General features: G+C 39.0%; 1 protein-coding gene across 2 annotated transcripts in view; it reads right to left on the reverse strand.

Annotated features, from left to right (window-relative positions):
• CACNA2D2 (calcium voltage-gated channel auxiliary subunit alpha2delta 2) overlaps positions 1-24,291 on the reverse strand; it is a 677,428-nt gene that overhangs the window by 33,108 nt on the left and 620,029 nt on the right. For both annotated transcript variants that reach the window (XM_081936759.1, XM_081936758.1), the window contains exons 22-26: positions 23,740-23,816; positions 10,298-10,358; positions 2,041-2,138; positions 760-850; positions 281-343 (exon numbers count right to left, since the gene is read on the reverse strand). In XM_081936759.1, the coding sequence (XP_081792885.1) occupies positions 281-343; positions 760-850; positions 2,041-2,138; positions 10,298-10,358; positions 23,740-23,816 (390 nt within the window). The remainder of the gene's footprint in view (positions 1-280; positions 344-759; positions 851-2,040; positions 2,139-10,297; positions 10,359-23,739; positions 23,817-24,291) is intronic.

The raw sequence follows: 24,291 nt of genomic DNA on the forward strand, positions 1-24,291 counted from the left end.
TCTTTAGAATACATATAGAGGAAATAAAAATGCTTGGCTTCATTAGAGGAAACTTTTTTTCAATGCTGTCTTTCTTCACTGGTGTTCAGCCGGGGGCCCACCAATTTTCTCTCTCCTTTGATCTACTCAGAAGAATCTGGAAAGTGGCTTTGATATCAGCCAGTCACAAAATAGACCATACATGTAATTCTGTGATGATTTCCATGGATTGCAGAGACCAAAGGGAAGAAAGATTAATCTATCTGTACACAGATGTTGACAGGGAACAACAAAAACTTACTTGTTAGGGAAAACACGGGTGATGCCACCATCTGTGGCAACAAACACAGCTAGAAGACTGTATCTGCAGTAAGATAGAAATCAAAGTGAAAATTTAGGAATAGGGTGGCATATCAAAATGTCCCCAACTATTAATGAAAACAAGATTACATGATAATGAATTAGTTTTCTGCTGCAAGAGATCAACAAGAAGCAGTTTATATAGCACCTGTATAAGCCTAGGAAAAGATGCAGCTGCTTTAAAAATTAAGAGAGAGATGTTTCAAGTGTGCTTCTGAATCACCCTTTTCAAAAGATTTGCATAGCCCCATCTACCATTGATTTTCAACATGGTCTCCAGGCCATGTAATTTAGCTTATATTAACACAGTTGAAGGCTTCACATTATCATGGAAAACTGCTTTACAAAAAGATGCAATTAATCTGCACTCAATTGAATAATTGAATAACACCACTAGCATGTCTCAGAAGTTTTATTTACGTGCTTAAATCTTGATTCTTCCATACTGTTTCCACCAGCTGTTGTGTAATTCCAGTGTCCAGGATAAGGTTGTGAAGAAGGAAGTTGTCACCTTAATAGAAAGAAGAAATGTTCCAAAACCAGAAGTTTACTTGAATAGCTACTAGAATTTCTCCATTCACCATTTTACTCACAAAAAGGCAGTTGAAGGCAATAGCAAATCTCTCCATTATGCCGTAATTTGAATTCCGGATGCACTGATCTAAATTCTTAGCAGTATTAAACAGCCTTTTTAAAAAAAGGTGTACATTTCTCAATGTTTTTGGAAACTCTTCTCAGTACTGGAAGTCAGCCAGCTCAGGTCTCTGGCTTTTCTTGCTGTTCTGAGTTGGAGATGGTATTTTTGTATCTTATGCACACAGAGGCAGATTCCTAGAGTACTGTCATATTTCTTTTAGCCACACCAAGTGTAATAAAGAAACATGGTAGAACTATATTTCCATATTTGACAGATAAACTACTTTCCTTGGGAAATGTACGTTAACATCTAAAGAATACTTGATCAATATGTGTCCATAAAGGAAGGAAATAGCATGACTCTTGTTTCTTAGTTGCTCAGTTGCACTAATTTACACTGAGAAATCAGGCTGGCTATGCAATGTAGGGTTTGTTTTAATGAAGTATATCTTACAGTCATAAAATCAGAGAACTCTAACCTCTGATGAAATGTGACCTGGTTCCAGCCAGATCAAGCCTGAAGAAGTCCATATGCCTATGATCAAATGTAGGATTGGCAAGCAACATTATCCAATGACTGCATACTTTTTAAAATGATAAGTCCCATCGATTCCATTTGGGCAAGCTGATTATTACATGTACAGGGCTACACTACAACTCTTAATTGTGGTGGCTAATCATTTATACCAGACTTTTACAATCAAATAGTCTCCAGAACAGGCCCCAGTGGTTGGGAATTCTGGAGGCTGTAATCCAATACATCTGGAAGTTGCTACAAAAGTTGAATTACATCCTTGTTTTAGGAAATCCACCTTACCATAAGGTAGCAATTCCCAGATACAAAAGAAACACATATTAACACTTTATTTAAACAAACACGAAACTTTATTTAAACAACCTATTTTTGGCAACCTTTGCCTCACCCCCATCTTTTAAAGTAGATTTATTTATTTAATAATCCATTGCTGCTTAGTAATGGTTTTCCCTGGGTTCTTTCACTCACAAAACGTGAAGGCTTCCTTGAGATGAGACTTTTTGTCCACCACAGGCCTTTGGGGTACTTACATTGTTTGGAGTCAGGCGTCACCTTTTCCATGAGGGCAATAAAGTTTTCCAGGAATTCAGTGTTGTTATCCGACAGGTTGAGGTCTTTGCAATATTCTCTGGGTTACGAGGAAGATTTGTCGATTGGAAGGATGAAAAAGTTGTGATTAGTTTTCTTTCTCTCAGAATTGGCCTAATCGTGTGCTCAGCACAGGTGAAGCAGCTACTCAAGCTAGCTGGGTATGGTTAAGACAATGAAGGTGGGAAATATGTGGAGTTACTTAATGAGTCATATCCTCACCACCACCATCTCGGCTCAGAAATATGATTTTCCTTCAATGTGCATCTCATTGTCGATATTTAGGGCTAATCAACTTTTATTTTTATAGATGTCTTAAATCTATATATGGGTAGAGAAAGAGATATGTGTAAGAATCTAATATGTTTCAAATATAATATCTGTATAATATGTACTAGTGAGTCTTCTGAGAGTTGGGGAGATTGTATGAATGGGTTTTATGCCATAGCTCACAGTCTGCTGAGAAAGGCTATTATTTGGCCTTTTCACACTGGTGTTACAGCACCTCTCAAGAGTAACCAGAAGGCTATAAAATAATACAAAGTCAATTTATGAAAGCGCAGTAGGAAGCCTTTGGGAATTTATTGGCTATATAAAAATCGGTGGCATAACTCTTTTCTGTTATTTACTGATGTCATAAACCACCACCTGAATGGTTTCTTAATGCCACCTAAAGTACAGCACACAGCACTGGGTAGTACTACGCATCACTGCATTTTCAGAGTTCTGCAATAATTGTGCCACTCTATTTCTCGAAGAACTTGCTGGCTTACTTTAATTCCTCCGGGTTTGCAACTTAATTAAACTCTTGATCTGCTTTTGTGAATTTCTATAGACATCAGTCTTTACTATGATTTTCAACATGGCACTTATACAGAAGCGTGACCGTGCTAGTTATAAAAAGCCTCTATTTTTATCAAGTATTGGAAAAATAGCCTCATTTCCTTCCTCTCCCACTCTTTCTTCTACCATTCACTCTCTCTTTCACAATGAAGTTGGGGGCAGGGGAAGGAAAGCAACACTTTAAAAAGGTGGCTCTGTACATAAGCTGCGAGAGCCCTCAGTGAGATGCTAAGGGTGCAGATTTGATATTATGGTATCTGGTCTTTTTAGAGCAGCAATGGGGATCTTGCAGATTTCCAGGTGTTGCTGAAACAGAATTCTGAGCTGGGATGGTCAATTGTAAACAATGTCAGTAATGGAGGTTGATAAATATGTGGACCTAAAAAGCCCACCACTTCTCTAGAGAGAACAGCGGAACTCAAGCTGTGAATATTATTTTTTCATTCTAGTTATTGATATTTGATGGCAGGGAATAAGTGAGACTGGTAATCTAGGGCAAAGATAAATTTCTCTAACGGTAAAGGTAAAGGTTCTCCTCGCACATATGTGCTAGTCGTTCCCGACCTTAGGGGGCAGTGCTCATCTCCATTTCAAAGCCAAAGAACCAGTGCTGTCCGAAGACGTCTCCATGGTCATGTGGCCGGCATGACTAAATGCCGAAGGCGCATGGAATGCTGTTACCTTCCCATCAAAGGTGGTCCCTATTTTCCTAATTGCATTTTTTACATGCTTTCTAACTGCTAGTTGGCAGAAGCTGAGACAAGTAACAGAAGCTCACTCTGTTACGCAGCATTAGGGATTCAAACCACCGAACTGCCGACCTTTCTAATTGACAAGCTCAGCATCTTAGGCACTGAGCCATCGCCTCCCAAATTTCTTTACTGTCTTCTAAATGGGACTACTTCTTGCCCACTTTATTAAGATTGTTTCTGAAGATTGTATGCATCCCCAAATAAACCCTATTAAAAGCATGAAGATAAGTAATAGCTATCTCCAAGCTAAAATGTATATGCAGTGCCAGTTACTTGATATAATGGGTCAATTTATACAGCCTTAAATCTATCTCACTAAAACCATTCCAGCTATCTTTCTAGACTCACTTCCAGCATCTTTTTAAAGGTTCTTTTCTGACATGATTATATTACTTGACTGCTCTATTTGCAATTCAGAAAGAAATCTCTGCCCATTGCTTCAACAATGGCACTGCCATTTAGTCTAAGATGATGCGACAGATATCAACCAGTTTTCTAAAAAAAACCCACAGGTGATATCAACTCTTGTTTTTAAAACTCTTCCGAACAGACTTTTGATGATAAAGGGATAAAAGGTGAAACTGTAAGTTAACATGGTGGATCCTATTTCTCCAAATATGGATTGACTGCATCATGGTAATATCAAACAATATTGCTAATGAAGCTACCCCAATCTGGCACTTCCTGATGTGTAGGGAAGTTCCACAATTTCCAACCAGCAGAGGGTTCCAAATTTGGGAAGCCAAGGAGAACTGACAGGAAGGGGACAAAAATGATAATTCTTCCTTTGCCCACTAATTCAGTCCACAACCATTCTCTCCTTTCCACTTTATATATTTGTAGTTTTAGTTAATTTTTTTAATAGAAAAAAAGAATGGAAGTTGGAGGAAGAGTTATTGAATCAGATAGATCATTTTATCATCTTTCTTTCACTTATCAGATTGCTGCAGCATTATGAAATGTATCCAGGATGGGAAATGTCTTTCTTAATACTATGTGTGGTTTTCTTAATAGATTGCTTAAGTTAAGCAGATAGAACTTAAATGGAACACACTAATTCTAGATTGTTGACTTCTTGAATGACAACAACCGCAGTCCAAATCATATACAAGTGTATTTGTGCCTGTTTATATCCAAATATGCATGTAGCACTATCTGTCTATTTGTCAAGGGATACTACCCAATTCAAATGTCTATGGAGATTCTCAGTCATCCAAGTCACGGTTGCCCCAAAGGTATGCTTTTTCAAAGAACTGAAGAAGCTTCTTTGATGAGAAGTGAAACCTCTTCAAGGAAAAACGAAATCCAGTTTCCTTTTGAAAAAGAACCTTAGGGACTACCCAATTCAGGTTTAGTCAGGAGCTTTGGTGAATTAAGCAGGACAAGATCGCAGAGAAAACAACAAGTTAAGAAGTTTGGTGATTGGAGCCTGAGTTACCATCTTGAGAGGTGCTGAATCTGGAGGCACAACTGCATTGTTTCTTGCTTTTCCTCTTTTGGTCTTGGTATGGGATATTAAATGAGGGATAAAAATACTTACCTCTCTCTTAATGGAAAGAGGAGAGATGTAGGTTCAATGATTTGTGAAAAGGGTAGAAGATTCTCTTATCTACAATGTTTTGATATAGAACTTGTTTTCCCTCAAAAGATGCTAAGGCCAACGTTGCAAATTCATATCTATTTAATCACCTATTGCACAACTTACCACATGCTTTCATTAGATATAATCTCTTTGTTTATTGTGATCACAGTACAACCCAATAATTAAAATCAGTGTCACTATTCTTTTCTTTTTGTTTTGTTTTGGAGGGTGGGGTGGAGGAGGATAAAAGTCACCCATCTTTAGTTGATTTTACATTAAATATGAAAAGTGTTTCTTCTCTGAAACTCCACTTTTTGAGAAAAGGATAGGAAAGAGTGGAAGAGGGACATATGAGAGAAAACACTAAAGATTTGGCTTACTTGTGGAACGAAATGTAATTCCACAATGCACAGAGATTTTCAGGACAGTCACAGTGAATCACTCTTCACCATAGCAATAGAAAACAGGATGGCCAGCCATCTTTACTCCAAGATTATGCATCGAAATACTGCTACAGACACATATTGAAACTGTAGATATATCTGTACTCTTCATTTAGACAGATAGGTGCTGGCACTTGCTTGCAAGAGTATATGCACATGTAGTACTGAGCTTTATATATTAAACTATTTATCAGCTCGGTCTTTTGAATGGGTTAACTTATATGTAAGATTGTACCTTGCTGTGAGTCTATGCATCTGCAGATATAGACCATTGTGAATTGTAAAGATATATAACAAAACTAGGCTTGTTCCCATCACCATTTGCCATTATATTTGGGAGTTTTTATTCAACTGAAGCAACAAAGTTTGCATGATCTAGTTTTGCATTGCCAGTTAATAAGATCTGGGGTTGGAAATAGTGTGTGTGTGTGTTTGTGTTGTTGTTGTGTGTGTGTGTATTTCTGCTTCTTTATAACTGTAGCTTTCAGAATTAAATATTAAGAAATAATTTAGAACAGCATAGAGACTGCAATTTAGAAAGCGATTTTTCTGGGTTCATGACAAATGTCACATGGGACATCTCAACAGGTGGCCAGATGTAAAAGATGATAGTATCCTGTATCTTTTAACAGCCATGTAGCTGGGGGGGATAGTGATGGGTGTAATTTGTGTAAGGCCTCTGTCACAAAAAGTGGGTTCAATGCAAAAGCCTGCCCATGTATAAATGGAATACATTCTGTAGATAAAACTACTTAGACTATGTTGCATGGGCATCTTTGGCACAAAATCAGTAAGTCCCTTAAAAGGTTGGTTCAAATAGAGAGTTAATGAGTTTGAACCAAGTAGCAGGTTCTGTATGCATCTCATTTATTAGATCCAACAAAATGAATGTGTATGAAAGCAGAAGCAATTAAAATATGTTCTGTAGAGTAGCTGGATAAGATTTGACGGCCACCGGTTTGTAACAGCTTTTTCATAGAAATAAAATACAAGATTATTTAGCTTTAATAACGTTTCGATTTTCCTTCATTGTATGTTAATGCAACATAAAATCCTGGGTGCTCAGTTTATTTTGCTTCTTGAAGAGCTATATATATACATATATATAGAAAGAGATACATATACACAATATTTTATCCACCTATGTATCTACACAGATATGTACAGATATATGTGGTTGCACACCCACAAATAGATATATATCAGTGATATATGGTTTCTGAAAATTACCATGGACTATTGGCCACATTAGCAATGATGAGACTTCAGAGCATATTGCCAAGCATTATTGGGACTGAAAGGCTAATAAATACCGTAGTGTAGCTGGAATTAAAGAAATGTCATAAGTAATCACTAGGAATGAATGCTTGCTAGAACAGAAGCCTGTTTGTTCTGATATAATCATAAATCTGCATTTCTTCACCTCTGATAGCTTCCAATGGACAACATGACACCTCATAGAATTGACAATATGGCTATTGGTCATCTTAGTTGCCACTGGGGGAAGGTGTGGTCCAAGAAATAGAAAAGGAATCAGGTTGGGAAAGGCTGCAGGACAATAAAAAAAGTCTTTCCCCTTTATTTTATGACTATCTATGCATCTACGTATACAAAAAAGGACACATTCTAAAAAAAACCCCAACACCTTAAACCTAAAAATTTGAACATAAACTGTTATCCATGATTTATAAAATGTCCCACAGAAATCATGTATTTCTATGCTGGACAGTGTTCAGTGCAGCAAAAGATACCATTAGTAATGGTGATCACATCAGGAGTTCAAAAATTCAAGTAACAAGTAAATGATGATAGCAAAGAAACATAGAAGACAAAGGCCTATGATAGCTATCTGGATGTTTGTACCCCAGATTTGGTAGCCCTAAATGATAACAAACTAGGCAATTTACAGTTCTCCTCGTGTACTATCAACTCCAAATGCAAAGCACTGAATGCGACAAATGTCAGTGAACCCAATTCACTGAGGTTACTAAACTAGAATCAACAGAATTTAAGAAAACAAGATATACTTTCTCATTCATCCAGGTAGAGTTATCTGGAATTTGAATCATGGCAACTAGACTTTTCTTTTTTGGCTTGAAAAGCAGTGAAAAGTTTCAAACCAAAAAGAAAAGAAGTCCAGTTGAATGCTAGTTTCTACGCAAACCTGCTCAAGAAGACCCGTACAGAATGGGGCTGTTTTGATTGGTTCAGCATTATATGGAAGGATACAGTTTCCTCATCCCAATTTTAAAAAAAAACACCTTGTATGTGTCTCATGCTTTTTTAAACCTGTGATCCTATAAATACTTACCTGGGAATAAAGTCCACGGAATACCTCTAAGTATTTATGTATAGGATTGCTTTTAGAATTAATACATGCCATAGCTGTTTTAAAAAAATATGTTGGAACATCACCTACCCATTGTATTGTAATGCCTTAAATAAAGAGGAATTTGTGAAAAGGCTATTAAAATGGCATTTCTTCCATTTTCTTACCCTATATACGGTGATTGGAACCTGAGTTACCAGAAGAGGCCGACTTTACTGCATCTTTAAAAGTTTGGGTAGAAGGGTTTTTTTCTTCCTGACAGCATGGCATGCCTGCCTGAGCCTCCGATTTTCCCTTTTCTAAAGAAGTATTAAAGATGTAAGAGCTCCATCTTTATTTATATTTGGGCTTTTGTGGTTGGGTGAGCCAATTAGGTTTCACCATTGCAAATGATTATCACAAACAGTGGTCATTATAATTTCATCTGGATGCCAAATATATCACCAGTTTATGATATTGTGCTGGCCGTAAATCTAACAAGAATTATTTATTTATGAAATATGGAATTCCATTCTACCCCCCCCCCCAAAAAAAATCTTAGATAGCACATACACTACACTTCCCTCTCCAGTTTTATTACCAAACTGTTCTGTGAATTTGAACCTCCCTTAGCCTAGTGTAATATTCTGACCACTACACTGCAATTCTGGGTTTCCATTATTTTACTACCAGTTTGCTCATGCGCGCATGTGCGACACTGTCCGGGCAGGTAGGCAGAGCCTCCTGCTGCTGCCACTACCGGTTTTCCCGATCCGGGCTGAACCGGCCAAAACCCACCTCTGCTACACTGGACTGGGCAACAAATGTTCTGTTCTGTAGATTTGAAATAATTAAATTTGAAAAAGTCGAAAGAATAAAATTTGATAGAGTAAGGCTTGCAAAATGCAGAGTTTGTGATTTTTATGCATGGTGTTACTATATAACAGTGATGGCGAACCTATGGCACGCGTGCCACAGTTAGCACGCCGAGCCATTTGTCAGGGCACGCGAGGCGCCCTGAGTTCACCATTTTTAAAAGCCATTTTTTTGCCCTCCCCAGGCTCCAGAGGCTTTATAGGAGCCTGGGGACGGCGAGAGGAGGCTCCCCCCCCGAGGCCCTCCGGAGGCTTCAGGGACCGTCCGGAGGCTTCCCTGAACACTTAAAATGACCCTCCGAGCAAACCAGAAATGACTTCCAGTTTGCTCGGAGGGTCATTTTAAGCATTCCGAAGGTTTCAGGGAAGCCTCTAGACGGTCCCTGAAGCCTCCGGAGGGCCTCCGTGGGGGCGGGGGAGGCTCTTTTCACCCTCCCCAGGCTCCTATAAAGCCTCTGGAGCCTGGAGAGGGTGAAAAAAACATGTAAAAATGGGGGGGGGGTCGTGCCTGTTGTTCGTGCATGCGCACTGGGGGGTCACGCATTGCATTATGGGTGCGGCACACCCGCACACGGCCCCCCTGCGCTCCCCCCACTTGTGGCACGGGAGCCAAAAATGGTTCGCCATCGCTGCTATATAATGTCAATAGTAACATTGTGTAGAGGGCAAAGGGAATAGCCTTGAAGAACAGGAAGAAATGCTGCTACCAAGTCAATAATCAGATAAGAGGGGCTCTTACCTAGACCAAGAAAATAACATAAGGAAACATCTCAGACAAGCCCCTCCCTAGTTCACACAACAATAACGTGAGGAAGAGGGAGCACATTCAGACTTGCAAGATTTCTACTATTACAGCTGTCACAATAAAAGTAGTCCTGGTCAATATGATTTCTTACGCTGGGCTAATTTAGAGACGTTTTGGTGGAATTTTTCCTTACATGATATCATGATCTCAATAGGACCGAAACAGGGTTGTCTACTGATGGGTTTTTTTTTTCTTTGAGGATTTTCAGAAACTATACCTATATATGTGTGCTACATATGTATCTCATATGCAGCCATATACACATATATATTCTTCTTATGTAGGTGAGTGAACAGAAGATGGGGCAGCTATGCTGCCAGCCGCCAATGGTAACACAATGTAGTGTAGGTGGCGGCAATCATAGTCCCCGAGACTGGCACACAGGCAGACGACAGACACAAGAAAAGAGGAAGGAATGATCAAGACATTGGCACAATGAAGAGGTATATCAATTCCAAAGGGGTCAGGAGTGATGGAGTAGAATATCTGAAGGTGTGGCAGGGACGGAAAAAGGGTTGGGAAAGGGGAGTTGAACCACTCCCAGGATCGGTGGTTAAATGGACACCTCAGCAAGCTCACACACAAAGCTACCTTGGAGCAATGAATACATGTCCCTCGGACTCAAAGCTGTTTGGCAGCAGGTATTCAAAATCTGCAACAGAAAGGTAACATTATGCGGCGGGGAGTTGAAATGAGGGAAGAAGGCAGCTTCGGTTTCAGAAGATAACAGAGCCAGAGCAAGAGGAAATGGGGTTGGGGGAGAGAGAAAGAGAAAAGAGACAGGAATAAACAGAAGAGGCAAAACCACTGGCTCGTTTTAACAAGAGAGAAAGAAGAGAATACACTTTGGGTGCTCAAGTCATACCAGAAGAAAGTTATATAGCCAATAAGTTGCCAACATTCAGTGGATTTGGAGAGTTAATCTTATATAATTAAAATTCCATAATCTGTAATTAAATATATTTGGCAGATTGTATATATATGTATAAATAAATATTGATTTGGGACTATACCTACACACATATATACTTTCATACTTATATATATATACACACACATATATATATGTATGTTTAGTAGGTCATGTGGATATCTCTCTCTTATTATGAAATTACAAAGAAAAGAAATCACATGCTCTGCTCATACAAAAAGAGAATTACTAAAACAATATTTTCTAAGAAAAATTATTTTTCAGGCATCAACATGGCCAAACCAGGGTCCTTTATGAAGACAGTCCAACCAAAGACTTACCCATAGCTAGAGGTAAAACACAATGCATTGTAGAGAGTGCAGCTGCTGTGTTTTCTAATAGACAAGTGTTCTCAGAGCATTGCAACAGCCATCCCTCCTTGGTTAGAATGTGCAACAACCTTCCATAGAAGTAATGTATGTAATCAAGTCAACTGTGGAGCATTAAACGTGGTCAATATTCCAAGAGAATATTGAGCTCTGATAGTTAAGGCACCAGGATAGAAACCAGGAGACTGTGAGTTCTAGTCCTGCCTTAGGCATGAAAGCTAGTTGGGTGACTTTGGATCAGACACACACTCTCTCTCAGCCCAATTCACCTCACAGGGGTGCTATTGTGGGAAAAATAAGAGGAGGAAGGAGTATTAGTACGTTTACCACCTTATAAAAATAATAAAAGTGGGATATAAAGAGATATATTGTACATTTTTATCAGTAAATGGTTATTTATTAAAATGAAGATGTATGGTATGTTATTGGGATGAAGTGTTATATTAGGAGCAGAGAAACCCACACTGAAGTCCACCTTCAGGCATGAAAACTGGATGATTTGGGGCACTTCACAGGGTTTTTTCTTGGGAAAAATAGAAATTGAGAGGCCTATATAAGCTACCGTGAGATCCCCAAGAAAAGCTGAGATATGAATTGAATGAATGAGTAAATGACTGAATCCATTAATAAATAACTAGAGGGTTCTATTAAAGTATAACTCTGGAACCACAAAATAGGACCAAAGATATATTTAACACAATTAGCACAAGAATATGCAAGTGGTCCTCACTAGTCGTGGTGTGGGTGTTGAACATGATCCACAGTTTTCCAGAAAAGTTATGATGCCTATACTGTAATCTGTACGTTATAAATGTTTTTCATTTTGTTATTTGGTTTTTTCTATGAGCTGATTAATTTCCAGTAAACTTTTGGTATGCTCCCTAAATACTTGCCAGAGGTTACCATGTTCTGAAAGTTTGCAAGTTTTCTCACATTTAATTCGCACTATCCGAAAAAAAGAAGTGAAAAATTCTTGCGACATAAAACAGAGATAGAAGCATCCCAATGTCCTGAATTTCTACTGTTATAGAGAAAAAGAGAAAAAAGGGCAGGAAGTATTTTTTATTGGAATTTTATTGGAACTCTGTGTTTTATAGTATTATCCTATATATCAGGGGAGTCAAACTTCAGGCCTGTGGGCCCAGATTCAGCCTCTGGGGTGCTTAGATCTACCCCGCAGGGCTGTCCTGGAAACAACAAAGGACCGGCCTGCGGTGCCTCTGCCAGCAAAAACAGAGTGTGCAAGGGCTGCATGCAGCCCTCTCGTGCTGTGTTTTTGCTGGCAGAGGGTAGCAGGAAGACATCCCAGCTGAAAAAAGAGCTCGTGAGGGCTGCACATGGCCCTCCCGATCTCCATTTTTGGTGGCAGATGGTTGCAGGAGGCCTTCCCAGCTGAAAATGGAGCCCAGGAGCCCATTTTCATTGGCAAAGCACTTGGGCCACAGGTGCCCCCAACACAAGTGATGTTAAGTTGGCCACGCTCATCTTGGCCACGGCCACCCCCATGAGGTCAAACACAACCCTAGTGCGGCCCTCAATGAAATTGAATTTGACACCCCTGCTATATATGTTCGACCCAGACATATCTCAGGTAAGTAGGATTATAAACTCAATTTACTATATGTAAATTTAGTGGCCTCTAAATCATAACTAAGCTAAACTAAGCTGAGCTAAACTAAACTAAACATCTTTATCATTGCTTCTGCCAAATGACTTTGATAAAATGTGTGAATTCCCCTAAAAATTATTTTTATAGGAAACAAATTTTTTAAAACTAGAATTGACATGCTCTCTACACATTATGGGACATCTGTCTAGTAGCATTGTCACTTTCCATCGAATTATGTATAATCTTCATCCGTTTCATTCCTAACGTCTAGGAATAATTGATGGAAGCCTGTGCCATAAATCATGCCATGAGAAAAAAAGAACTGAGTGCAATCATCGCAATGCTGTTACTGTGCTTCAAATCCTTGAATTACCTCGTGCAGCACTTTCATGTAATTCTTAACAAGTATGGTAAGCAAAATGAAATCCTGTGGAATCTCCTTGGCCAATTTTCACAGAAAATGATTTCCAGAACCATTTCTGAAACCAATTTGTGAGATAGGGGGAAAAAGCAATGCATAGCAATTTATTCAGCTTTTAATCTAGAAAAGTGGTTTGGAACTATACCACTGTTACTGATGTCAGTGGTTATTGATGGAGAATCAACATCCATAACTCACTGATTGTCTCTTGCTTCTGTCCAAGATTCAGACTGAAATAAATCCAAAAAATCTGATCCAACCAAAACTGTGCACCCAATTTTCTACTTGATCAGATTTTGATATCTTCAATCTAGACAGTTTTCTACACTTTTATGGTTCTTTCAAAGAATAATCTTAAAGGAATAGTTCCCTTGCAATCTTGATACAATTAAAAAAAAATTTTTTTTTAACCCGGGCATAATTTAGTTGAACTTTTGTTTTGCCATAACCAACATTTAAGAAGGCATCAAATAGGCATGTATTGGGATTCAATAATATTTCAAATAATAACAACTGAAGGTTTGTAATTGGGTTTTGTGTTTTCTTTCCTTTCTTTTTGATTTGAGAGGAGGGTGAGGAAACTTTCGTTGCTGCAAGACCCGAGAAGTTCAGAACAAGGAAGGGATTTTCACTCATTGTTTTCAACATTTCAGAAGAAAAGACATAATTTCCAATCTGCTTCTAACAGACTGAAAAGTAAAAACAATCGTGGTATGGTTCACTCTCCTGGTTTATTTTTTTTAAAAAAACATATTCATGCTGCTCTTTAAAAGTAACGAAAAATAAATATTCAGGAAGTATTTTTTTTAGCAAAGAAACAATCATTTTGGATCATGTTTCTCTTTTCAGTAACCCTCCAGAATGAAGTATTCCATTACAAACTATTTCAATGGAATAGGTTCATTATCTCCTTTATCGGAAATTTCAGAAGGCATATCAGTTCCATCTATTCACCCCTAAACATATGATGGGTGATACTTTAATCTGGATTATTTTGGAATTAAAAAATAATAATATTAAAAAAAATTAAGGATCACTGTGAGGCTGATTCATTAAGATCAGGACTAAGAAATTTGTCTGTATCTTCAACTCCTAACAAATCCTTCATTATCTTCTCCTCTAGCCAATCCAATCTGCAAACATCAACCTCTGCCAGGCTCATTGGCACTCTAATCACAATCCCTACGGCGCCACAACATTTAGCAATAATTAACACTCTAGACTTGGCAGCAAGACCGCAAACATATATAATTGGCTGCACAGAAGAATTTATTCTAAATTAATGGCTTAACTTTAAAAAAAATGAAAACATCTCCCCCTCCCCCAAATTTTCTAGGAATATAAAATCATGTCAAGCAATGATTTTTTTTTTAAATAGGGGGGACTTAATAGGCATAACCACAAAGGAAGAGCAAGGTCTTGCTTTGACCAGAGTGAAAATAATTGTGATATTTGTAATGTGAAAAAGACCAGTTCTCTAAAAAAAAGAAAATATATTTGCAACCATTTGTAAATTGCAACCTTTTTGCTTATATTGATCATTGTTATGTATGCATAAGTCACTAAGAACAAGGCTCAGATGAATGAGAAGATAAATGCCATCGTACTTTGTGTTGCATATAGCTCCTAATTCACTTAAGTATGAGAGGAAGTACAGCATAATCAGACTTGCACAGCTATTATCAATAAAAGTAGTATTAGCTTCCTGTAGAATTGATTCCTGCTCTGATCTATCTGGGGGGGGGGCTGACAACAATCTTGCAAATCTCATTGTGCTGTACCCCTTCTCCTCTTTATACTCCTGTGAATTAGGGTGGCGTCTGTCTGAGCCTTTCTCATAGTTTCTGCTTGATGTAGACTTAAGATGTTTTTTCTCTGGTTAACAATCATGGATCTTGCCTCTCTCCATTAAGATTATCTTCATTGCTTTCAACAGGTCTCTCTATACCAGACTAAACAATAGCCAATAGTCAACAATAGTCTGTAACACATGAAAACAACTGAATAGTTTTGTACCATTTATATTCAAGGGCAAGAAAATAACACAGGTTGAGGCTTCTGATGGAGTTGAAGCTTGGAGTTGAGCTTGGCTCTTCTTTAGAATAGAAGAATTGCATGGAATTGCAGACAATTCCCTGGAGACCCTGCCACAATTCAGGATGGTTCTTTGCAGGTGTAAGCATGGTTACTTAACACCCTTCATACTTACACACTACTGTATAGAGCCAGAATGTGTGGACTCAGCAACATTGTCTCCTGTGATGCATATAAAGGCAGCTTACCTTTAATATATTAATAGGTTCTGGGTGAGGAATTCTACACGAATATAATTTCATATCTACTTTCTAGAGAACAGTATATTATTTTAAGTCTCCGACAGCTAATCTCTTTTGGTCTGGAGAAAAAAGAAAGGAAGGAAGGAAGGAAGGAAAAAGAAAGAAAGAAAGAAAGAAAGAAAGAAAGAAAGAAAGAAAGAAAGAAAGAAAGAAAGGAGGGATAGCTGTTGCAGGCTTTCCCCTGAAAGATACCCATTCACTTTTCATAATTGGATCAATCAAATTCACCAGACTTGTATTTTTCATTTAGTTACAAAATGTGCTTCAGAATGCATCAGTATAAACAGATGGACTGTGAAACCCTCAAAACCCCTCTCCCCCCATGTCTCCCACAATGCATTGCAAGATGTATGTGGCCCTTTGTGAGGGCAGCACAGCCATAGGTTGGACTGCTGTTTTCGAACAGGACTATAAGGCGGGGTCTGGAAACAAGCCAATGAAAGGAGGAAGAGGAAAGGAATACAAAACACTAAGTAATTATTTTCATCAGCATTGCCAATACAGGGTCAGGAGCAGGCAGCTCATTGCTGATAGAACAGGGCTGAGGACTCTTGTGCTTGAGATCCAGTCACTGATAATGTCTTAGTGTGACAGTCCACAGCTGTGTATTTCGCCTGGGGTCTCTTCTCAGTGCCTTTTTACATGGCGTATCTTTGCCTATCTACCGGCACAATTTCCTCTGCCAAGTGCTTAAGCTGCGCTTCCCAATCTGAGCACTATCCAGCTTTGTTAGGCGTTACAATTCCAGCCAGTGTAGCTGAACTTCCATAGATCTAAGACTCACTTAACCTCACGAAATTCTACAAAACTACAAGCATAGAAACTTCACACACCATTGTAGGTATGCTTGTATCTAGGGGAAATTTGAGTCAAATGAGAACATAGTATATTTATTGCAAGGCATTTCAGTTTCATGTCTTTTTGTATGGAACAGATCACAGTCTAATAAGAAGCATCCCTCTGGGGCTTTCCTGCATTTCGTGTTAATTAAATGCCATTTCAAGCCATACATCTCACTTTTATATGGGTACTGACTCTGGAGATCTTGAATTATGGAAGTAACCAAATATATGCAGTATTTTATTCCTTTTACTTCTTTACTTTGATGAAATAAATGTTCCAAACATTATTTTCATATAAAATAGATAGTTAAATGCTGCTATGTTCCCCACCTCATAGTTTTGCTTTTACTACTGAACGGGCTTTAAAAATTCACTCCCCCTTCTTCTCCTGTCACAGCTGGTTCTATAAGTACAACTTCTACAACACACTATTTTCATAACAGAGACCCTTAATATGTAAAGTATACTATTCAAATTAGTTATTTTATAAAATATAACCACATATCTCTTTTCACACTCAGGTACATGTGTACAGGAGCTGTGGTGGCACACTGGTTAGAATGCAGTATTACAGGCAAACTCTGCCCACAGCCTAGAGTTCAATCTTGACTGGTTCAAGGTTGACTCAGCCTTTCATCCTTCCGAGGTCATTAAAATGAGGACCCAAATTGTTGGGGGAAATATGCTGATATTTGTCAACCTCTTAGAAAATGCTGCAAAGCACTATGAAGTGGTCTATATTGCTATTGTTAAGTGCTATATAGAGTACTGTATGCAACCTCTAGTCTGAATTTAAACTAAAGTGCTACTGTAGTGTTTGATGTATAAGAAAAGGAGGAGGCAAGCAAAATCTACAGCAATCAACTAATTTAGATTTGTGTAGAGGATGGAACGTTTTAGACTTGCCCTTCCTATTAATTAGTTTTGGAAGTACTGCCTCAAGAATGTTGTAAATGAGTAGGAGAACCGAGTAGACAGAATGTTCACAACACGACCTTACGACTACGTCCCATCTCTGATTGTGATAATAGTTTGAGATAAGAAAGTAAAAAAAATAAAGATAAATAAGTTTGAGGTAAATAGCCAGAAATCTCTTTTGAAGACTTCTGCTAATGATGATGATGCCCACTGTGGGGATTATGGTACTTTAGCTTCAAAAATTCTAGCCTGCGAGCAAGGTAGACTCATCTTGAGATGTTCTGCTTCTCCTCCTCTCCCTTTGGAGGAGCTTAAAGGTTTTCTCGAGGAAGTGATATTGGTCTCTGTTTCCAAACCTTTCTGAACCCGGAGGTTTCTGCACAGCCCTGTTCCATTCAGGTTGAGTTGTCTTGAAGAGAAAGGTAAGCATAGGAACAAGGACAGGGTAAGAAAATTCATAGGAAAGGTGTGAGGCAAGGGAGAGGAAAAAGCAGAAAGGGTGGAAGAGATACTTTTGCAGGGAGGAAGAAGAGCAGGAATTTTAAACTAGCTACAAAAACCTTAATTGAATTCAAACATAACAGTTCCATATGAAATTGGCTCATCTTTAACGATACCGGATTGAATCTCTGAGCAATGCACAGGGTAGGAGTGGGGAGATCAGTAGTGGTGAAGCTATTATGAACATAACAAGACATGTTGCTTCCAAATAAAGAGTGAAAGAGGATACGGTGGGGGAGGGGAAAGGAGAGGGGAAGAGTTTGGTGGTGATTCGCAAGGTTAGGCGTGGCAAACGGGCAAGGAAATGGGCAAGCAGGCCAGGTGGTGGTGGTAAGGGAGAGTGGTGAAGGTCTGGAGTGAGGGGTGGGGGTTACTGGACACAGGTGAGGAAAAGGGGGTGGTAGGAGTGGTCTAAGACTGAAAATACTTGCCCTTCAATTTGCTTGGTACTGTGTGAATCCATCAGAGAGAGAAAGCAAGAAAAAACAAACAAAAAACAGAAAACAAAAAAGGGGGTTGGGTGGAAAGGGGGAAGGGGGTACAAACAATATTTTATTCAATTTCTGTTTGAATAAAAATATTGTGTATCATAATCATACCAAAAGGAAACCTCTTGCAAAAAAGACATGAAAAAGAAATAAGCCAAAATAATAATAATAATAATAATAATAATAATAATAATAATAATAATAATAATAAAAGTACCAATCAAAAGGCCACAGTAAGAAAATAATAAAATGTATAGATATAACTCGATCTATATATATATATGTATTATATAACCAACATAAAAATGGAATTCAGTAGCAAACAGTTTGCAACAGTCTTGATTTAGAAATGTTCTTACTGAGTTAGCAGACCATGCAAAATTCAAGATTAACAAAAGACACACACACAGATTGAGACAGAAGGAGAGGAAACGAAGGGAGAGAAATTCAGGGCAGTGGGCCACGCCTGAGCTCATCTGGCAAATGGGTAAGATGTGGCAAAAATAGGGCAGGAGCTTGGAATCCACCCTACGTGGCAGAAAAGGTTTATTTTTATTTTTTTAAAGCAATCCACATTTCCTTCTGCAAAGGAAGCTGGAAGTCTTTACCATGCCTGACATTATAGCGCATAGGGGAAATCACATAGTTTATGAAACGTGACCAATTCTAAAAAACAAAAAAACTGCCAAGACGACACATGTAAATTCCTGATGAGAGAACATAGTCCCAACGGTGACAGAAATGGTTGAAGAGAAATATCTGTGCATTAAAGTGACATTTAGGAGAAAGCGTGCAGCTTTATAGTAGAAAGCACATACTTCTGCATGTGCAAAAGACACTAGCTACAATTTTCGGTCAGGAATGGAAATGGGGTCTGCCTGAAATTTGGCAGAACTTTTGCCAGGCACTACAGTGACAATATTAAGTTAGATAGATATTAAGTAAGGTAGCTACTGTTCGAATCAGGGAGATTGAGGACCAAATCCAGGTTGTATTACAGTATTTCAGGTTGTTTTTTTAATGAAGAGCCATGGTGGTTAAAATGCAGTACTATAAGCTACTTCAGTGATTTCTGGCTACCAGTTCAGTAGCAGTTCAGCAGTTTGAGTCTCACCTGCTCAAGGTTGACTCAGCCTTCCATCCTTCCGTGGTCGGTAAAATGAGGACCCAAATTTTGGGGGGCAATATTATGCTGACTCAAGCACTGTGAAGCGGTATCAGTAGTGGGTTCCTACTGGTTCGGCCGAACCGGTAGTAGCTTGATGGCCTGGATCACTGGAACCATCAACGACACAGGCCTGCCACGCTCCCGAACCGGTTCTCCCAGCGGCGCCGTAGGCACCACCATCTTGTTTTTTTGCTTCTGTGCACTCACAGAGCAATTTTAGTTGTACTGTGCGTGCGCGTGCAGCACACATCAAGCACACATACATGGCGTGTCCCTGAGCGAACCAGTAGTAGCCTCTGCCGGAACCCACTCCTGAGCGGTATATGTTGTAGTGCTATTGCTAATTGGAAAAGGAACCTGGGAAGCATAAATCCTACCAAACTAGTCTGGTGAGGGTAATTAGAAAAGCTCTTCCTGTGATTTCATGATTGAATTTGAACTACTCATTTGTTGGTTTCAGAAACGTGAAGGCCAGAGCCTGATTTGGTGCCACTTAGCATGCTAGTTCAAAATCAACTACCCAAGTGATAATCTCAACTACAGGTAGTCCTCGACTTACAATCATTTGCTTAGTGGCTGTTCAAAGTGACTGTTTCCACCCATTGCTTCTTGTTCTACCCTCAGGTGCCTTGGAGAGGGAGTCAAACTATTCTCCAAGGCACCTGAGGGTAGAACAAGAAGCAATGGGTGGAAACTAATCAAGGAGAGAAGCAACTTAGAACTGAGGAGAAATTTCCTGACAGTTAGAACAATTAATCAGTGGAACAGCTTGCCTCCAGAAGTTGTGAATGCCCCAACACTGGAAGTCTTTAAGAAGATGTAGGATAGCTATTTGTCTGAAATGGTATAGGGTTTCCTGCCTAGGCAGGGGGTTGGACTAGAAGACCTCCAAGGTCCCTTCCAACTCTACTATTGTATTGTATTGTATTAAAGTTGCAATGGCACTGAAATGACTGACTTATGATCATTTTTCATACTTATGACCACTGTGACATCTCCGTGGTCACGTGATCAAAATTAAGACTTTTGGCAACTGGCTCATCTTTATGATGGTTGCAGTGATCATGTGAGCATGTGTGAGCTTCTGATAAGCAAAGTCAGTGGGGAAGCCAGATTCACTTAACAGCCATATTACTAACTTAACAACTGCAGTGATTCACTTAACAACTGCAGCAAGAAAGGTCATAAAATGGGGCAAAAGTCACTTAACAACTGTCTTGCTTAGCCACAGAAATGTTGGGCGCAATTGTGATCGTAAGCTATATAATGTATAGCAACCTAAGGCCTCATTTGAGAGAGAGAGAAAACAGATGAAGTCAGAGATGGCCAGCAGATGTGATGGTATTTGGGAAGGAGGATGGGAGATCGGGTGAAGATGGGAACTGTCAGATAAGAGAGGGCATAATCAACAGCTGCACAATGGAAAAAGAAAGAGGCTCAGAAGGAGCCTGTGAAAGAGATGATGGGAGATTAGTACTTTTAGACTTGCAAGATCCTGTTGATGTAGTCTTACAATAAAGTACAATTAGCTCATCTGGCCATGTTTCTTGACTGTTCTACTTGGGAACAGGGACATCAATCTTGCAAGCCTCCTTTACAGCCTGAGAACTTAGAGGGAGTCCTTTCTGAGACTCATTCTCCACCCAATAAGCAGCTATGGGCTATGTCTTCTCTTATCTGACCCTTTTCTGATCCCGGGTTGGGGGGGGAATTATCCCTTCTTTCTGTCTCCCAAGATCATTCCTATATAACATCATTATACCAGAGCAGGATCCTTTAGGAGCACAGACCAACTGTGTCCTAGATGTTAAGGAGAGATGCTGTTTGGAAAGGTATCATCTCTTGGCCTCAGACATACGTGAAACTTCATCTGATTCTTATTTGTATTTGCTGCCATAATCCTTCCAAAAATTCCTATCAGTTTGCACAAGAGAGTTATCTACGGTATTTGAAAACACTTCCCATACGAAAAACATATTTGAACAAAGTTTCCATGTTAGGGAAGAGGCTTTGCTATAATACTTTTCATCTGGAAGGAATGGGATGGCAATTTTTTTTCAAGCAACTATTTGTGAATACTGCACCAAATGCTCCTACAACACATTGGAAGCTTAGAACATAAAATAATAGAGTTGGAAGGGAAATTGGAGGTCTTCTAATCCAACACCCTGCTCGAGCAAGCAATCCTATACCATTTCAGACCAATGGTTGTCCAGTCTCTTTTTGAAAGTCTCCAGTGACGGAGCTCCCACAACTTCTGAAGGCCAGTTATTCCATTGGTTGATTGCTCTCTCCGTTAGGAAATTTCCTCTTAGTTCTAGGTTGCTTCTCTCCTTGGTTAGTTTCCAACCATTCTTTCTTGTCCTGCCTTTTGGTGTTTTGGAAAATAGTTCGACTCACTCATCTTTATACTTTGTAGGAGCCCCTTAAGCAGCTTAGACCTGCAACTTTACAATGGATGATCTTTATTTATGTTTTCTTTCCAAAGAGAAGTGGTAGCTTAAATAGCAGGAGAAAGATGATTCACATTATTTCTTCTTAGTATCAAAGTTTTTTTCTAAAGAAATTCTTATTGAAAGGATTTTCAAGTAAATTGGAATAGGACTGCAACTGGGGTTAAAACTAATTTAACTAAATGTCCATGGAGATCCTCGGCCATCCAGGTCATGGTTGCCCCTAAGGTGCTTTTTCAAGATGCAATTGGACTTTCTGATTTTTCTTTCAAGATCTTTTGCTTCTCATCCATGATGCTGAGAAACGATGCTTCTCTTGGATGAGAAGTGAAATGTATTCAAAGAAAAACTAGAAACTCCAGATGCCTCTTGAAAAAGCACCTTTGGGATAATTTAACTAATAGTCAGCAAGTTGGGGCAGGTCCAGCTTGGAGGTATGCAAAATCACCCATTTTTAACTATTTCAAGAAAAACATAGGCCTGATTAATATTATACTATATCCAGAGCTTTTCTGGGACTGGATCAGTCCATTTTAGGGGTAAGGCCACTCTATGATTGATGATTCTATCCAGCCTTGGTCAGAAGAGCTATATAAGGGTAGTCCTTAACTTACAAGCATTTGTTTAGTGACTGAAGTTACAATGGCATTGAAAATGTGACTTCCAACTAGTCCTCACACTTATAGCCATCACAGCATTCCTACAATCATGTGATCAAAATTTGGATACTGGGCAATCAGCCTGTGCTTATGATGGTTGCAACATCCTGGGGTCACGTAATCGCCATTTGCTATCTTCATACTGGTTTCCATCAAGTAAAGTCAACAGCGGAAGACGGATTTACTTAATCACATGTGATTCACTTCATAACTGCAATGTTTTGCTTAACAATCATGGGAAAAAAGATCATAAATTTGGACGTGACTCACTTACCAAATGCCTTATTTAGCAAATGAAATTCTGCTCCCAATTGTGGTTATAAGTCAAGGACTACCTGTATTTTGGAACCTAGTTGCATAAGCGAATCTTCAGGGTGATGCAGTGGTTAGAGTGCAGTGATGCAGGCTACTTCTGCTGATCACCAGCTGCCACAGTTTGGCAGATCAAATCTCACCAGGCTCAAGGTTGACTTAGCCTTCCATCCCTCCGAGATGGGTAAAATGAGGACCCAGATTGTTGGGGGCAATATACTGGCTCTGCAAACCGCTTAGAGAGGGCTGTAAAGCACTATGAGTCTAAGTGCTAAGGACTATTATGTCACACCTCAGCACACATTCTAAAGAATAACATCTCTTTAAAGTCCCTGAAGGTGAAAATTTTTAGTCGCCGTAAGTAACATAGCACAATATGGAGTACAAAAGGTGGGAGAAGGGAGAGAGAGATGAGAAAGAAGAAGAATTACAGAGACAGAGGGACAGACACAGATAGAAAAAGGAAGAATCACTCAGAACAGGATGTTAAAAACTCCCTTGGAAGCTCCTCACACCCTTTGATGAGAGAGAGCAGAGCCCAGGATCACACACAAGGGGAAGCAAACACACAAGTACAGAGATTAATTGTAAATTAGTGAGGAAACAAGCAAAGTAATTCAAACTTTAAATAAAAATAAGGATGACTTAAAACAAATTTAAACAAAACAGAAAGAAACATGCAAAATTTCCCAGTTTTCAAATTAATCAGCTGCTATTATAATCTACCACATAAAAAGCATATAAAGCAACAACTCAACCTTATCTCCCCTGGATGTTTTTAAAAGTTCATTGCAAGGGATCTGGTAAATCGTTTCATCTCTGGGAAGCCTGCATTATTCTTTCATAAATAAAATGAAACTTTCTTTTCTTCTCTGGGTAGGAATTTGTTTTTCATTGGATACATTTTTAAAAGTGTTTAACATTTAGGCATTTTGCTTTCTCTTGTAAATCATCCTTAGGCTAGCTGGTGGGTTTAGGGTCACAGGGCACGTGAAAGGACAGGAGAAAAAGAAAAACATATACTTACACTTCACCTGGAGAATCTGGTCGCTTAGATTAGCTTGGATGTAAGATCTGCTGTAATTTGGTAAGACCAGACCTAAGCTGGAAAAGGGAAAAAAGGGAAATCGCAGTGTTACCAAAGCAATTGCACTGGTGATGAAAAGAAGTCTGAATAGAAGGCAATAATTGAGGATTTAAGGTGACAAATTGGCTTGGGAGATCATCAGAGTTGAAGACTAATATATCTGGAAGGAACAGGATTGAGGACACCTGCCTTAAGATTTGAATGAAAGTGCTGGATGTTGCAAATTGTCCAAGGAGAGTTTAATGAACCGATGTTATACAAGAGTGAATCTCAGAATGGCCTGTCTTTTAAAGGAATGAAATACAGGTAAGAATAAAACCAGTGTCTTTAAAGGGCATTTGCTGGAAGCAGAATTAGAAGTGAAGATTTGAGGAAGTTAAGTTTATAATATCTTTCCCAGGAGTCTGCCATTCCATGTCAAGAAATCATCCAAATAAACAAAAAATCATGGCAGGCATAAAGTTTTTCTCATTCTAGGCATGGTTCTCAGAT

The sequence above is a fragment of the Natrix helvetica genome (assembly GCF_964273705.1).
Source record: "Natrix helvetica genome assembly, chromosome: 1".
Taxonomy (NCBI): Eukaryota; Metazoa; Chordata; class Lepidosauria; order Squamata; family Natricidae; genus Natrix; species Natrix helvetica.